Source organism: Sardina pilchardus, chromosome 2, assembly GCF_963854185.1.
Source record: "Sardina pilchardus chromosome 2, fSarPil1.1, whole genome shotgun sequence".
NCBI lineage: Eukaryota > Metazoa > Chordata > Actinopteri > Clupeiformes > Clupeidae > Sardina > Sardina pilchardus.
The window spans coordinates 34,187,255-34,204,538 of NC_084995.1; the positions used below are offsets into that span (position 1 = coordinate 34,187,255).

The 17,284-nt window shown below is 39.5% G+C and overlaps 1 gene segment (V, D, J or C); it reads right to left on the reverse strand.

The window, feature by feature from the left end:
* Nucleotides 1-1,428: 1,428 nt before the first annotated feature.
* Nucleotides 1,429-7,544, reverse strand: LOC134099430 (T-cell receptor alpha chain V region CTL-F3-like). The segment is given in 2 exon segments: nucleotides 1,429-1,778; nucleotides 7,466-7,544. Coding segments are annotated over 2 exon segments (429 nt in total).
* Nucleotides 7,545-17,284: the final 9,740 nt, after the last annotated feature.

Here is a 17,284-nt window from a genome sequence, read left to right on the forward strand (position 1 = left end):
TTCATGTGTTAAATCTACACAAAGACAGACTCATAAAAACACAGTTCTGTGTTCACTGGGTATGAACCGCTGAACAGAAACAAAACGAACTTTTACAACGAACTAAAATTAGCATAACAGCTGTAGGTAATGTTAGCAGACAAGTAACACAATTATGCTTTGTGGTGCAGCTGAGGTCTATCAGCTAGCAGCTAATGTTAGCTAATACAGCGAAGTAGTCTCTGCCCAACACACGTAACTGACGGTAATAATCATGGCAAACAACATCTTATTAACTAATTTAGGGTAGCTTCATATTATAGCCATGTTACTTATTGGGTGTATTTTGGTAGTAGCGTTACAAACACCTTGGATCCACTGACTGAATAACGTGCTAACATTGGCTAGCTAACGTTAGCATCGCCACTACTGAAATTACGTTTATTAGCCTGCTTGCCAGCTCATCTCCAAACTCACGTTTTGTATTACCTGTATTAGGTTTAAAACAACGCCATAATATTACGTCTCCTGGTGGATTTTTAATGTTTGTCAACATCATTCATTGATAATGGTTAATGGAAGTCTTGATATAAAGCTCTGTAAATAACTGATTCTTTTTTTTTTCTTTGATTGACAGGGCTAGACCCCGAAACGGACCGTGGAATCTGCCTGCCTTCATGGAAGTAGGCTATCAATCACAGACTGTTCAAAAATAAAGAAAAGTATAAAATAAATAATCATGTCTGTTTTATTTCATTGCATGGTTATTCTTGCCCATTTCTCATATAATATATTGTCTGTATCCAAGCTGTCAACAAAATGTGTGACTTTAAGTTTGGCTATTTAAGTGAAGTGTTTTAAAAATGAACTAGTGGATTTTTTTGGGATTTGGTTTCAAATATAACCCAAACATTATGTAAATTTAACTAAACATTCGTGTCAAAATAACCCAACACATTGGTTAAAATATCAACCCATCCGCTGGGTTAAATGTAATAACCCAATTTGCTGGGTTGAGATAACCCAATGCTGTGTTGGACCCCATTTTACTCAGCAGTTGGGTTGAAAATAACTAAATTTGGGTTGTTTTTAACCCAGCATTTTTTAGAGTGTGATGGCACCCAGTGGTGGAAACTTATGAAATATATTTTTTTACATTTTATTGCAGAGTGAATTTGTGAAGGAAGCAAGCAGATTTTATGCTGTTCATCACTTGGTTGGGCTGAATATAAGACATCTGCCTGATCCAAAATCAGTAAATCATACTGCATTTTGTACAGGACAAGGATAAGTGTAAAAATGTATAATGTAAACATTATAAACACCATTCATTGTAATAGATAGATGAGGTGGGCGGTTATGAATAAAGAAATAAAATGACATGCCAGGCTGTGACAGCCCTGTCTGTGTCTTCAAAATGCAACATGTTTTATATATCTTTGCCATCACCTAAAAACTGTGAGAGATTTTGTTGAGCGCAGCTGTGTTTCCTGTCACTGTGGGCTGCAGGGCGCAGTAGTAAAGAGCAGAGTCTGAGACTTTAGCAGATGAGATCTCCAGGAACACTTGTCTTGCTGCCTTGTTATGTTTGATTGATATCCCAGGAACAGGACGAGTTGCGTTCATGACAATGCCTTGGTAATCCAGAATCAGAAACTCTGGCACAGTTTGGGAGAACTGGCGATACCAGTGCAGACTGTCCGCGCTTCCATTGTATCTGCAGGAGAGCTGAACATTTTCTCCTTCTGTAGCATGCTTCTCTACAGTGTCAGGAGCAATAGGGCTTCCAGTATTCCTACCTTCAAAAAAATGGACATAATTCAGTTTTTCTGATTACAACTAATAGTAAGACAATGTTACGATTGGTTGTCTGCTGATGATTTTGAGTGATAGAGAGCATACAGTACCCAGGCAGGTTGAAAGCAACAGCACTGTTAGAGGAATCATCACGGTGGAGCACATCGTGTAGTTCATCGTGTGTGAGGCTGAAATCTGTTTGGAGTCTTTTCTTTCATCTCATCAGATCTCACCATGATGCCGTCTGTCTGTTCAGCTCCTCCCCTGATTGGTGGAGAGGGTTGGTCATGATCTGCATATGAGTCTTTACTGCTGATAACACAGCAGTGAAATAATACTACAGTAATTTCCTGTGTATTACTCACATTGTGTATAAGCCGCAGGACAGAGTTGTATGCAAGTTAAAAGAAACAAAACCACATAAATATGTTAACTGCCCCCGTGTATTAACCTCATAGCTGAAGAAATTATGCAAAATCAATGTATAAGCCGCGGCTAATAGTCGGGAAATTACAGTAGTGATTCCACATAATGCTACTGTATTTAAGGAAAGAAAAGTTACTTAACTATATTATTATCTTGGTATACAGCACATTACACAGAACCTTGTGGGGTTTTTATGTGGCTCTTTGAAGCAATTCTCACACTAACTTTACTTGCCAATCAGAGTATAGTGATCTGTGTCTTGCGAGTTCCCTGTGATCTGCATGCCCTAATCTTTCTTAAAGAATCAGTTATAAATTAAAGGGGTTTTTTTTCTGGTTTGTCAATTGATTTTATCAATCAATTTATATGTGAGTTTGCCTATCTGCTGATGAATCAACTCTGTGAAATGTATTATAGTAATACAATATCACGCTCCTTTAAACAAAACAATATTATTTTGCAGTCTGATGCTGTGGCTGTGGGCTTCAGAGCACAGTACACAACAGAGTCACACTGGCAGATTCTGGATGGTCAGAGGAACTGAGTTTGAGGTCAGATTGGCCACAAATCTCTTCTTAAAACCTTCATCATTATCGACCGTGTCTGAGACCCATCTCAGCATATACTGTAGGTGTCTGCTGGTACCAGAACATAGTGTAGAACTGGTGCTGGACAGGGCAGAGTTACTGAACCTCCCTCAGTAGCAGTGAGAAATCCTCCAATAGCTGATCAACAGAGTCCTCAACTCTGCTTTCTGAAGTCAGTGAATGAACAACCTATTAATAATGCAATTTTTAAACTATAAATGTGGCATTAATATAAAGATGATGAAAAATGGTGACCATTATGAACCCACCAAAGCAACAAAGAGTAAATAGGAATACAGTATATTCCACGACCACTACATGCAAACAAACATGCACACAATTTACTAAATTGAGAACACAAATGTGCACTAGAAAAACATGCACACAATTTAGTAAAACTGAGTGCACATTTACTGGATACCAAAAATGTATCTTGCAACGTCCCCCATCTCAGTGTGTTATATGCTGCCTTGTACAGAATGAATGACATGACACTGTAAGTGCTCTCTCAGTGTAGAGAGCTGTAGAGTGCCACCGTGTGGTTGATGCTGACTGACAGGTGATGGGCTTTTTTAAGGATAAAACCCCAATTGACTGTAAAGGATGATGAGTTTAAGATCTCAAATGTAACTTTCTGGAATAATTCTGAAAAAGTCACTTTGACGCTGTTTAATACTCTGTTGCATGTTGAACTAATTAATTTAATCTGATTAAGTTTTTAAGTATTAAATTCACAGACAAGGATAATGAATATTGAAAAGGGGAGTGTGTTTATAAAATACAGAAGAATTGTTTTGATAACAGTTTCTCTCAAGGGCTCAGGGCTGTTGTGTCATGTTACATTTGACATTTTATATGGCATTCCTTTGTCATGCCTTTAATTGACCAAAGATATGTCACTTTTTGCCATCTTTAAAACACACACGAAATGTCCAAAGCCATGCAATGTGATGATGTCTCTTCTCTTCTCAAACTGATTTTTACCAATATCTTTTAGCAGATTTATAATGAAAGGGCCCAGTCACACTACAATTCAGTTCAGCTACTGTACTCTTGCCTGTAAAATACTTAGCAGTAATGATGAAGATTCACCATTTAACACAAATACAGTAACAGGTGTGACCACAAGCACTCAATGAGGCATCCACCACAGATCTGTGGTGAATTGCTATCTGATTTAAACAGGAAATGTCTTTGATGTACATTCTTTTTAAAGGTGTAATTCATGTGTACGTTTTTGTACAGCATCTCAGAAGCTATATATCACTGGGTGCTCTGTATCGACCACTTGGTAAGTCTGGGGATACTGCTTTTCAGAGCACAGTAGTACAGAGCTGTGTCTGCCAAAGTCAGACCTTTAATATTGAGGTCAGTGGAAGTCTGGGAGGTTTTGGAAGTAAAATGACGATCAGGCTCTTTAAAGCCAGTTTCTGAGCGAGCTCCTCTGTAGAGTAGATACTGTGGTGCCATGTTAGGAAACAGCCTGTACCAGTAAAGATGCACATTGCTTTTGCTTGACTCATACGAACACTTTAGAGTCACAGACTCTGTCTCCTTATGATATATTAACATGTCTTCCTCTTTTGGACCAATTTTATCTTGTGCAGAAGTACCTATAAAAACAGAGAAAAGAAAAAAATTGAATCGGTAAGGATAAGGTCATAGCCCATTGTTAATGTTTTGTTTGTATTTATCCTGGAGAAAATATTGTGTGTATTAAATGTGTGCTTACCTGTTAAATATGATAGTATGATAATGATGCCCATAAGTGATTTCTCTATCTGAAATATGGAAGAGGAGATCATAATTGCTTAGAGTGTTTTTTCAACACTGTTGCAAGAAACACTTCTAAGGAGGGTTTTGTGTGAGAAAAAGTTCACAGACAGAAAGAGGGTGGGAGTAAAAAGTGGTTAGATAAATGGCCTTGACCAAATCTGGGTGTCTGGATGATACGGAGGCCTAAAAAATATCCGTTCTGAAATCAAAACCAATAAATATAGCCTAACCGATACAGTAACTCTGGGTTATTTCCTCAACCCAAACACTGTTGGGTACTGTCATGGAGTTATCAACTATTGTTGGGTTGTTTAATCCCACCCAGCTTTTGGGTTATTAGTTGGGTCAGTGTTTTCACTGTCAAAGCTCAACAGCCAAATTCATGATGAAATCCCACTGTGTTTTCAAAGAATCACCCATACCTCTGGTAGATGCAACACAGAAGATAGAGTGGTTGAAGTACAATTCCCTGCCAGCCAGTGGAGGACTACATGAGGGTTACGGCCCAATACAGGGCGAAATGGATCAGGACAACTCAGGGAAAAACATTGCAGACGCTTTAAACGAGTTTCCACACCTGACCACACCATGGTATGTCCACCTCACAGTTGGAGGTAGAAAAGCACTCAGAGAGCGCAGACCTCCGCCTGTATTGTTCTTCCTAGGTTGTGATACATTTGAACCTAAACTATTCAGATCGCCACCACGTGGCCATACCATGCCATTACACCACTAACCGAAAAACATAAACGGCTCCAGAATCCCGACGGTGTTACGAATCACTCCCAAAATCGAATTGTTTCTTCCTTGGGTAATTTCTGACGTTCCCTGAAAATTTAATCGAAATCTATCCATTACTTTTTGAGTTATCTTGCTAACAAACAGACAAACAAATGCCGGTCCCCGATGAAAACATAACCTCCTTGGCGAAGGTAATTATAATGCTATGTCACAGCACTGCCACAAGACTTACATCTATTGCCCCCACCCCACCCCACAGATCGCACAGGATTTCCAGATGTTGTATCCTGGCAACACCGAAAACATGTTCGTGAAGTGGCCTCAGTGTGTGGACAAGATTATACAAATGGCTGTCGCTGAGAACAAAGTCCATGCACCAGGCGATCTCTCAGATGGTAATATGAGAATTTGTCATTTGTAAAAAAAATCATTGTAAATAAATAATAGCGTTGTATAATTGGTCACCCTTAATGTGTACATGTATTGCATGTAGAGATAATACATCCTGGGCCAATTTCGGGCCCGATTGACACTCTCGCACCAGGGCCATTACCTTGTTACACTACTGACTAAAACTTTAGACTTTGCGTTTTGCTCAGCATTTAAATTACTGCCCAAGTGTCTTTCCTCTGAGGGTCGTCATATTCATCCAAATAGATGTTAAACATGTTAACATTAATGTACACTCTGATTCCTTTATCACTGTGTGGATTCATAGTCTATGTTGTTTAGCCTCATAAATTAACAAAGATGTATTTCTGCAAGAGCAATATTCAAAATAAATGTGTTTTTGCATGCCAGTTACAGTAGTTAGTGTAGTATATTAGGTGGGAGAGCTCAAGAATGTATGAGTGTTGAAATGTTTTCAGCTTGCATAAATAGATTATGTTAAATAATCATTTTGACACATGGCATGCCGCATGTGCATAGAGGATGTACAGAACCATCATACTATCAAACATTAAAAATCAAATTGTCCACTAGAGGGAATTCAAGAGGCTCAAACTCAATGGTTCAGGAACTGAGCTCCTTCTAGCTGCCCAACAGATAAAGCACTGCCTGCAATAGTGATGTAGACTATACTATACATCTAATGTAATTAAATAACATCGTTGGGAAATCCTCTCCAAAACATACCTATTTTGATATTGACTGTACAAATGTAAACAGACATTTGAAAATCAGACATCTCAAAGCTCTGTTTTTTTTGGTGACACTCTGGGCTCCATGGCAGTGCACTTTCAATGTAGTATAGAATAATTCTTCTATGTTCTGTTCTGATAACCAGGGTAAAACGCAAAAAAAAGATCTGATTTGAGTCATTGGGCAATTGGGCACCCTGTGAGCACTCGACCCACAACCGAGTGGTTTCATACAGCATGAAATGTTGTGTTTTGTGACACAATCAAGTAATGTTTTTTATATATTACATTTACATGTTTTTTTTAATTGCATAAAATATTGTTTTGCAATATACTGTGTTAGTTTGAAGAAACTGCCCCTATAAGTCAATCATACATTTTATACAGAATGCACATTGAAATAACAGGTGTAACCACAATGACTCAGTTTGAAGCCATAGATGGGGCCTAACTGATATTAAACCAAGAAGAGGAAATTACTTTGATCTCTCTTCATAAAAATACATCTGTTTGCCTCTGAGTTTTTGTACAGCATCACAGTGACTTTGTATCACTGGGCGACCCACAGAGCACAGTAGTAGAGGCCTGTGTCTGCCAGAGTCAGATGGTTAATATGGAGCTCAGTGGATGTTTCTGAGGTTTTGGATTCATATCGTTTGTCAGGGATGTGTTCAGCTGAACCACCTTTCCCTTGTTTCCTTAACAAAAAAACAGGTGCTTGGTAAGGATACTGCCTGTACCATAAAAGATGAGCCCTGCTATAGCTTGTTTCATAAGAGCATTTCAGCTCGACAGTTTCGTCTTCAACCTTGGTAAAATATTCTTGTTTGGGATTGATTTGGTCAGCAGCTACACCTGCAAAAAAAGAAAATATTAGGTAGGTAGTACGCAACAGCGTTTCAGGATATCTGCCAACAAGTCATTCACAACTTTAATGTAATCTTTAGGGGTCGAAGAAAACTGACAATGTCAACCATTAGATGTGTCATTTTCTAATGAGCATCAGAAGTAGTTTACCTGCTGCCATGATGAGGATGAAGAGCAGTGCTGTCTCCATGTGGAATACACAGTGTTCTGTGTTGGTGCTCACAGTCATCAGAGCTATTACTGTGTGTGTGTGTGTGTGTGTGTGTGTGTGCGTGTGTGTGTGTGCCACTATTGTTGCCACTCTGGGCCCTAGAGCTCAGTAGCCCACAGCCGAGTCAGATGCCCCCAGACTGGATGGACAGACAGTAAAGTGGCACTGAGATTAGCTGTGCATCTCTTCATGAACAGTTCATCATTATCCCCAGTGCCAGAGTACCATCTCAGCAGTATGAAGTAAGTCCATGGTCCTTGTCTTGGTACCAGAGTAGATTTGGAAACTGTGAGCTACTGCGGTGCGTGCAGGTGAGCCACTGAGTCTCCCTCAGGTACACAACTCCAACTGAGTCACTCCACAGAGTTCTACAGAGGATACATCTGCATTAGATATGGGCACCAAACTTCTGGAAAAAGATTGAAAGTAAACATACAGTAGCCTGACAACACAGAGCCAGAAAAGCACAGGTGATCCTATGCCCACTAATTTCAAATGTAAAAAATATTTGATTTGTTGGGATCAAAGAGAGATGGATTTTAATAATTATGCTTTAGAATGTCAAACATCTGGAAAACTAAGATGTGTACAGTGGGTACGGGTTGAGAATGCACCTTCTCCCGCGGGACTCCCGAAGAGATCCCGCAGTGCGTCAAGCCGATTTTTTTCGAGGCTAAGGCAATGTACCCAAACAACCACCAGGTGGCAGAAAGTTTCAACTGCATTTAATGATGAAGACCGCATATCCGTCAATAGTCGACTCCTTAATCTCATTGAATCATTAAAATGAAGGTGATGACTGGCGAAATTATTCAAACGACACTTCAATGAACCATTGTTGAAATGAATGAAAATGTTTATAGAAATCGTCTACAGCCAGCGTTATAAGAAATATATAAGTAGCCTAATAGTTAAAGTCTTCTTCCGTATTAAACAGATAGCCTACGGGACGCTCTTTGTTCCGTAGGCTATTTTAAGGAACTACTCAATGCACACACACTGGGTAAACTGGCGCGCTACAAACATTAAAATGTCAAATCATATTTATTTCTCTTTGTCGCCATGATATTGGGGGAAACGCGGAGAGGCGAGATGGTCAGTCCTCGTATTTGTTCTTCGCGTTTCGTTATAAGAAATATATAAGTAATAGTTAAAGTCTTCTTCTGTATTAAACAGATAGCCTACGGGACGCTCTTTGTTCCGTATTTTAAGGAACTACTCAATTCACACACACTGGGTAAACTGGCGCGCTACAAACATTAAAATGTCAAATCATATTTATTTATCTTTGTCGCCATGATATTGGGGGAAACGCGGAGAGGCGAGATGGTCAGTCCTCGTATTTTTTCTTCGCGTTTCGTTATAAGAAATATATAAGTAATAGTTAAAGTCTTCTTCTGTATTAAACAGATAGCCTACGGGACGCTCTTTGTTCCGTATTTTAAGGAACTAGCTACTCAATGCACACACACTGGGTAAACTGGCGCGCTACAAACATTAAAATGTCAAATCATATTTATTTCTCTTTGTCGCCATGATATTGGGGGAAACGCGGAGAGGCGAGATGGTCAGTCCTCGTATTTGTTCTTCGTGTTTCGTTATAAGAAATATATAAGTAATAGTTAAAGTCTTCTTCTGTATTAAACAGATAGCCTACGGGACGCTCTTTGTTCCGTATTTTAAGGAACTACTCAATTCACACACACTGGGTAAACTGGCGCGCTACAAACATTAAAATGTCAAATCATATTTATTTCCAGGGGCGGAGTGGGACACAAAAATCCACCGGGAATATTCTGACCACACCGGCCCCCTACCGAACCAAAAAAATGCCATTGCCACCACCATGCATTCTTACATCTCTACCTTGCCCTCTCCTTGGGCCTGCTCCTCTCACTGCTCCTGCACCTCCTACTGCACCTCTCACTGCATCTCTCATTGGGTGTGCTCTTCTCCCTGGGCCCCTTGTTCTTACTCTTCCTCATCCAGATATTACAGTATTTGTCTTTTTCTGTTTCTGTTTCCAAAAACATCTAAGACAGACCGGAATCAGCTGTGGTTGGCCCCATACCCAACATAAATCATCTGTGTGCCAATTAGATAGATAGATAGATAGATAGATAGATAGATACTTTATTGATCCCCAAGGGGAAATTCAATATTATTCAATTGTTTGCTTATTATCAGCTGAGATATATTGTTTTTGAACTGATACCATTGCAGAAGCAGAGGTTAAGGTTTGGATGGAATATTGTTTTAATTGTGGGATGTTGTGTGTTAACATCTGTAAATAATAGAAAAACGATCCATAATTTTGTTGAGAGGTATAACTTGTCTGTTAAGAAAATGTAAGCATTTTTCACTGCCTGCATATTGTGCGAAAACGACATGAAATGTGTGAATGGTATGGCCACAAAAGACGGATGCTGTGCTAACTGGGAGACTTAGAGTTTTGAAAATGTGACAACTTTTAGGACAAATGTAGCCACTGAAAAAAAACTGTAAGCCATTGCTTCGTTTGAAATGTAGGCTAAATGAGTTAACTAGCTTGTGATATTTTCCGTCTAGCAATAGTAACGTAGTTGAGCTTTGTGTCAGTGTTTTTCATTCTGCCAAATTTACCTGCACTCGTTGATGGCCGTGGACTTGGCTACGGATAAGTTTTGAGCATTTAGATGCATGCTCCTCCAGCAGTCGCTTCTTCTTAATTCTGCCCTTTTCAGCCCCCTCTTTCTCTTTCCTCTTCTTGCCTTCCATATTAATCACGCAAGCACCTGCTAATCCGTTCACTATCAAAACGCTACGTTCACTAATACAGGCTAAAGGGCCATGCCATTAAAGGAGGGGCCGCTCATCTATCCCCCTAAATTTCTGTGATAGACTTGACCTAGCAAACATATTTGCGATTCCCAGGAGGCTTTGCTGTTCTATTTTGAATTTATTTGTGACCAAAAGAGTTAAATAACACTTTAATAATATATGAACAATTAAATCAAGACACCCAAAGACTATACCAATGCACTGATGACAGAAAACTGAGATGAAAAGGCCCGTAATTAATATGTAAGGTAACCATGACTAAGGCATATATCGCAACTAAATGGTTCATATAGAGGTTGACTCTTGAAGTACGATAAATGAACTTTGGGGGACTTCTTAGGTGACAGATGTTTATGTCTTAATACTTGGGATAATAAATAGATGTCAGCCTACTAGCGGCCGCTCAGGCTCGACATGGTCTAAATCAATACAACGTAGGCCGGCCGGCCTGGCGGGAAATGTCCCGCACCTCCCGATTACCACTCCGCACCTGTTTATTTCTCTTTGTCGCCATGATATTGGGGGAAACGCGGAGAGGCGAGATGGTCAGTCCTCGTATTTTTTCTTCGCGTTTCGTTATAAGAAATATATAAGTAATAGTTAAAGTCTTCTTCTGTATTAAACAGATAGCCTACGGGACGCTCTTTGTTCCGTATTTTAAGGAACGGGTGAGATAAGGTAAATTGGGACACTTTTTGGTAGATCACAAATAAAACTATTTAAAATGCCAAACAGGGTGAAAGTGAAGACTTTTAACACTTCATATGAGTCTTAGCAACATTTCTGTGCAGAAAATATGCTTCCAAATATAATATTTGTAAAGATATTAACCTTCAAAGACCACAAGACACCATACCTCAGACCAAGAAAGTGTTCAGGTAAAATGGGACACTCGGTCAGATAAAATGGGACAGTCAGTTTAGAATTGAAAAATGTGCAACAAATTGTAGAATAATGACAATGTTTATTTGTATTTTTTAATCATTTAATGATAGTGTTCAGATGTGTGTGTGTGTGGGTGCGTGTGTGCACAAGCACAAGCGTGCAAGTGTGTGTAAGTGTGTGTGAGTGTATGGGCCTACTTTGAGTGTGAAAAGGCTAATATGCGGCTAATATGCTAACACATTAACGCTAATGGCAAATGTAATGTAAAAGTGTCCCATTTTAGCTGATTTTTTTGTCCCAATTTGCCTGATGCACACCAAAGTCACTAAAATTCATTTTCCTTAAAAAGTAAAGGACATAGCCCAAAAGTTTTGATATTAATTTAAACCTCTCATGAAATAGCATACATTTCATGAGAGTTTTGTATAATATTGTTTTTGTTTCAACTACAATATCCTTATGATCATTAAGACAGAATCGGCTTGCCATGGGGCTTTCCTTGCAATTATTGGGTCCACTGATGTTTTTAATCTTGGCACCTCCCATTTGTGATACTTTAGACCAATCAAAATGATTTTATTTGGTAAAGGACATATGTAGTGACAATATAATGACATGTTTTCTGATTGGCAGCTAATATTTAAAGAGATAAAGGTCTAAAACCAACTTTGTCCCATTTTACCTGATGTCCCAATTTACCTTATCTCACCCTACTCAATGCACACACACTGGGTAAACTGGCGCGCTACAAACATTAAAATGTCAAATCATATTTATTTCTTTGTCGCCATGGTAGGCCTATTGGGGGAAACGCGGAGAGGCGAGATGGTCAGTCCTCGCGTTTCGTCATAAGAATATATAAGTAATAGTTAAAGTCTTCTTCTGTATTCTCTGCCACATTCGACAACAGCATTCAAGTTCCTTCTCAGCACGATGACGTGACTTTGCTTGCTGTTGGCCCAGAACAACATGCTCGAATTCACCAACAGAGTCGCGGCAACGTTGGTAGATACGGATGCCTGCTCTTCAGAGCCATCACCACAAAGGAGCACTACAGAGCCTGGTGCAAAACCACCAACTGGGATGGATCGAAGGGCAAGCAAGCACTGCCACACAACGTCAAGACCTTTGTGTTGTCAACACTAAGCAGAAAGTTTCCTACGATGGGGAGAAGTGGCCGCAAGGACTGCATCGATAAGATCAACGAATGCCTTCGCAAGCCCCGAAACCCTGGCGATACATTTTCTTTCCTTTAATTCAATAAAACATTGTTTATCTGAAGAACTTTTCCGAGGTTGTCTTGTCTACCAAATCCTAAACTTAAATAGAGTAAACATTTTATCTTATGAAAAAACTCTTAGGGGGAACAGTTAGGCAGCCCTTCCTCCATTATCGTAGTAGGCCTAGGACTATTAATAGGCAATTTATTAGAGGGGTCAAAAAAACCTCATAAAGTAGGCTAGACTAAATGTGTCACTTTAGTGATTGGCTCTTTCAAATGCAAATTAGGTGGATGGGCTTTTGAATGGGCCTTCTGCAGGTGAGAGGACAAATCCTAAGAATTTATTGTTTTTAGAAAGTGCCATTATCATTGCCATATTCTCTTAAAACATAGGTTATATATTTGAAAACGAGTTGATTAAAGGCTTCTAATGGTGTTTCTATAATATGATAAAAGCAGAGATTGAGATGTGTGTTTGGAACAGTTTTTCAAATCCCCCGGGGATATTTAGACTCCAGGGTGTTAAGCACTCATTCACAACTGTCCCATCGCTAAATGCTCTCTTGTGTTGCGTGATCACACAAGTATACCTGTCGTAGTGTGCTTTTAATTTGATAGGCCTAATTATTATCTCCGCCAAGGATATAACAAAGTCTATGGATTTGCTATCCAGTAGCCTAATAATTAGGCTATGTGCCACGTCCGATTTCGCAAGTGGTGTAGCCGCCTGTGAGATTCATTTCATGAAGAGCAATTGTCTTGTGCGATCATTCCCCCTCCCCCACACTCGTCTAACCAGTTCACTACATTATAGCCTATATGCGGCACTGAGGACGACACTTGAGCCCGACACTATGTCAATGTAAAAATGTGTGCGCTGAACCACGAATTAACAAATTAACTTTTCTTTTCAGCAGACATCGCAAACATAAAATGAATCTCAAAACAGAAAGTCTTTCATTTTTTTTAATAAATCGATGCATTTTGTTTTGATGATTTCCAGAGAGGTGCTTCGACTGAGTTTCGAACCCCGGTCTCTGGCACACGACTCCTATGCTTCAACCACTTGCGCCACAGTTGGATGTGAACCTTAACAGGCTTTATTCGGCACATGTACTTGAAACGCCGATCAAAAGTTCTGACATGTTAAACTGACGTTAGTTATTAATTCACTACATGATAACATGCTGTCATAGCCTATAGCTTGACGCCCAGCAGCCTATGGTAGTCTATGCCTATCTCTGAATCAACATGAACATGCATACGATACATACGTTGCTAGAAACTTATTTTGCGGAGCTAGGCCTGCTAGTCGATGGTTACAATGAATTACCCTCACTGCCCTATCGCATATCTGACCATCCATTGTTACAATGTTACAAAATGCGCGATCTTCTCCATGCATGTAGCCTACGGTTATAAGTAAAGTGACAAGCATAGGCATGTAGGCTATTAAAGAGATTTCTGTTAAATACATTTTATTTTCAGTCGTCAAAAGTGGTGGGGACAAAATCTGTGATAACAAGTGCTGGCTACCCAGCGTCGCCGTTAAAATGAACATGCCTCCGTTTTAAAATAGCCTACACATTTCTAAGTATTCCTAGCATGTAAATGTTGCCAAAATGTCCATCTTGTCCATCTCTTTCGTCTTCGCCTTGACGTTGACAATAATAGCCTATTCACGGAAATGCGGTCTTGTAACCGTAATGAATTCATGAATTAATCTAAGGTTGCCTTTCGAGTATTTCAGGTTGAATTGAAGGCTATTTCCTTCTGATAGGCCTAGCCTATATGTTTCTAAAACCATTTTCATTCATTTCAACAATGGTTTATTGAAACGTCGTTTGATTAATTTCGCCAGTCATCACTTTAATTTTAATGATTAAATGAGACGGATATGCGGAGCATTTCTCTTCCTCTCCATTGACCAAAACGTTGCTCTGGCATCTCTGCTGGACTGACTGAGTTATAGGCTACGTCGAGTGAGAGAGCTGTGAGGTAGGCTGTAAACATTCGAAAACTATGCAACTGCAATCTAACATGCCGAGCGTCATGTCTCTTTTCTCCGCTTGTCACCAGCGCGGTGTCCTCGGGTTTTTCCATGAGCCGAACCTTCATATTATTAGGGCGGTCTATGTTGCCCCCTTGCGGTTGCAGTTTTCCCGATGCTTCGGGAGTCCCGATGTGCGGGAAAGAAAGGAGCATTCTCAACCCGTACCATCTGTATGCCTGCCAACACAGAGCTAGAAAACCACAATCATTGGTGATCTTATCAGTTAATGTAAACAAACTGATTTATTCGGTTACGTTTATTTGATTTGTTGCTTTGGTAGATCATAAACAGGTGATTGAATGAACTGATGAATCACAACTGTGAGCTTTGCCTTGCAAAGCGTACAGCAGGGAGTTACCCAGTTTTGCCCACGCTGCCTGCGTGTTGATCTTCATTACTGTAAATTATTTATATTTTTCATACCTTGTGGTGGAAATGTGGAGAGTGTCAGTATTAAGTACCATATTATATTTGTATTATTGTATTTTATTGCAGAGTGAAGGACTAATATAAGCGAAATAAGCAGAATTGATGATGTTCATCAGTTGTATTGGCTGAACATGAGATTAACTAGAATGCCACCTTGTGGTGAAAAATTCATGAGCATTTTATATGATTGTATTGCAGAGTAGAGGTTATTGAGCAGATGTGTGAGACATCTACAGGACTCATCTTGCTAATGCTCATAGTGTAGTTCATGAGGGAGGCTGGTATGCTGATCTGCCTGGATGCAGTTCTTCAGACACTTCAATGATCTCACCGTGCTGCTGTTTGTTCTGCTCTTCCTCTGACTAGGTTGGTCATGGGCTGCAATGAGTGTTCACAATGAAGAAGAAATGAATTATTTTCCCGAGAAAAGCCACTATATGGTGCATGATGTTTTTGTACAGTGTTGTTGGGTTTCCTGTCACTGTGGGCCTCAGAGCGCAGTAGTAGACAGCAGAGTCAGAGACTTCAGCAGCTGAGATATTCAGGTGAACCAGCTTCGAGTCTTTATACACGTTACCAGAGGCACGAGTATGAGAAGTTGAGTCCACTTTGTCAAGACTGGATTCAAACAACATGATGATGAATTCTGGTTTAGATCCTGGATACTGGCAATACCATTGCAGATTGCTCACACTCACAGCAACGCTGTATGTGCAGGAGAGAGAAGCTGTTTCTCCTACTGAGACAAAATGCTCTGTAGACGTTGGAGTGATGTCGTCTTGTAAACTGAGACCTGAAAAAGAAAGATTTATACACTAAGAAGAAAAAAGATTTAACATATAAAATACAACAAATATGTATCTTTGCAACCTATTGTACATTTGAAACTCTAACCTGCTTGTGTTAGAAACACAAAATGATATAGGAGACTGAGGTCAGTCATGATTTGTTGATATTTTGTAGAATTAAAAGCTATTGGCAGTAAGAACAGGCACTTTTAAATAGGCTATCTTCCCTAAGACTCCTCCTATGAGAACTTGTCAGGATTTCCTGCTCTTCATGAGTCTGTGCCCAACTAATGGTAACAGGATGTTACTTTCTGATCATCTGTCTAGAATTGCATACTGTATTCAATATTGAACTAGAGCCCTCTGGTGGTGTTTCAAATAGAACTCATTGAATGACTATGCCTTTATGTATTCAGTTCTCCATAATTGAGATTATTTACTCTCATGGATTTGGTAAGGATGATCAACACTGAACTTATGTTTTTGTTCTGTATGCGAGTTGAGTCGGCAGATGTCCCTTTGGGCCTCAGAGCAGAGTAGTACACAGCAGAGTCAGACTCTTTAGGAGATGACATCTCCAGATAAACAGAGGTGTCTTGATAATCCAGAATGAAAAACTCTGCCACGGACTGGGAGAACTGACGATACCAGTGCAGACTGTTAGCAGTTCCATTGTACTTGCAGGAGAGCTGAACATTTTCTCCTGCTGTAGCATACTTCACTAGTGTCTGGAGCAACAGGGCTTTCAGTACTCGTACAGTTCCTACAGTGCATGTAAAAGGGAAATTGTTCAGTTTTGCAGTATACATTAAAAATGCCTACTTTCTGAGCAATTCTCTCAGTGGCTTTACTTGCCAGTCAGTGTACTTACAGTAAAAGTACATAGGTGATGTCTGCAATTTATTTGTGTCCTGTGCCTTCCCTGTGATCTGATTGTATCTGCTGTAATTTTGAATGAAAAATCCATTAAAAAGTTCAAGCCTACTGTAAAAAATGTCCCTTTAAAATCACGGTATGCTACTGGCAGCTGTGGTTACCTGTATTCTACTGTTTTTTTAACGGTAATTTTCAACTACAGCATAATGCTGTTTAATGTATCACAGTACACTGCAATACTTGCACAGTAGTAGTACCGTAAAGTTACAGTACTCTACAAAATGTACACGGTACTAGTACTGTTAAAATAACACTACTCTATAGCATTTTCACAGTACTTCTATAGCTTAATTTTTATATACACTACTGATAATAAGAGCAGTCCAAACAAGATGTAATTTAAAAGCTTTTTATTAAATACTGTAAAAAAGATTTAAATTTTAATTCATACAACTCACTTTCAATTCATACAACATCTGCGCACCTATGATGCATGAAAATGAACACCAGGCAGTGTACATGGTGTGTGTGTGTGTGTGTGTGTGTGGACAGGATGAGAAAGCGTATCACCCAAACCAGACTGGAGCCACTTGTGAAAAACCTGTAACACAGATACATAAATGTACATTTCATTAGAGAGCTTTTGAGGTAGAAGGTGGGTTTTATTACAGCAGACAAAGGCATT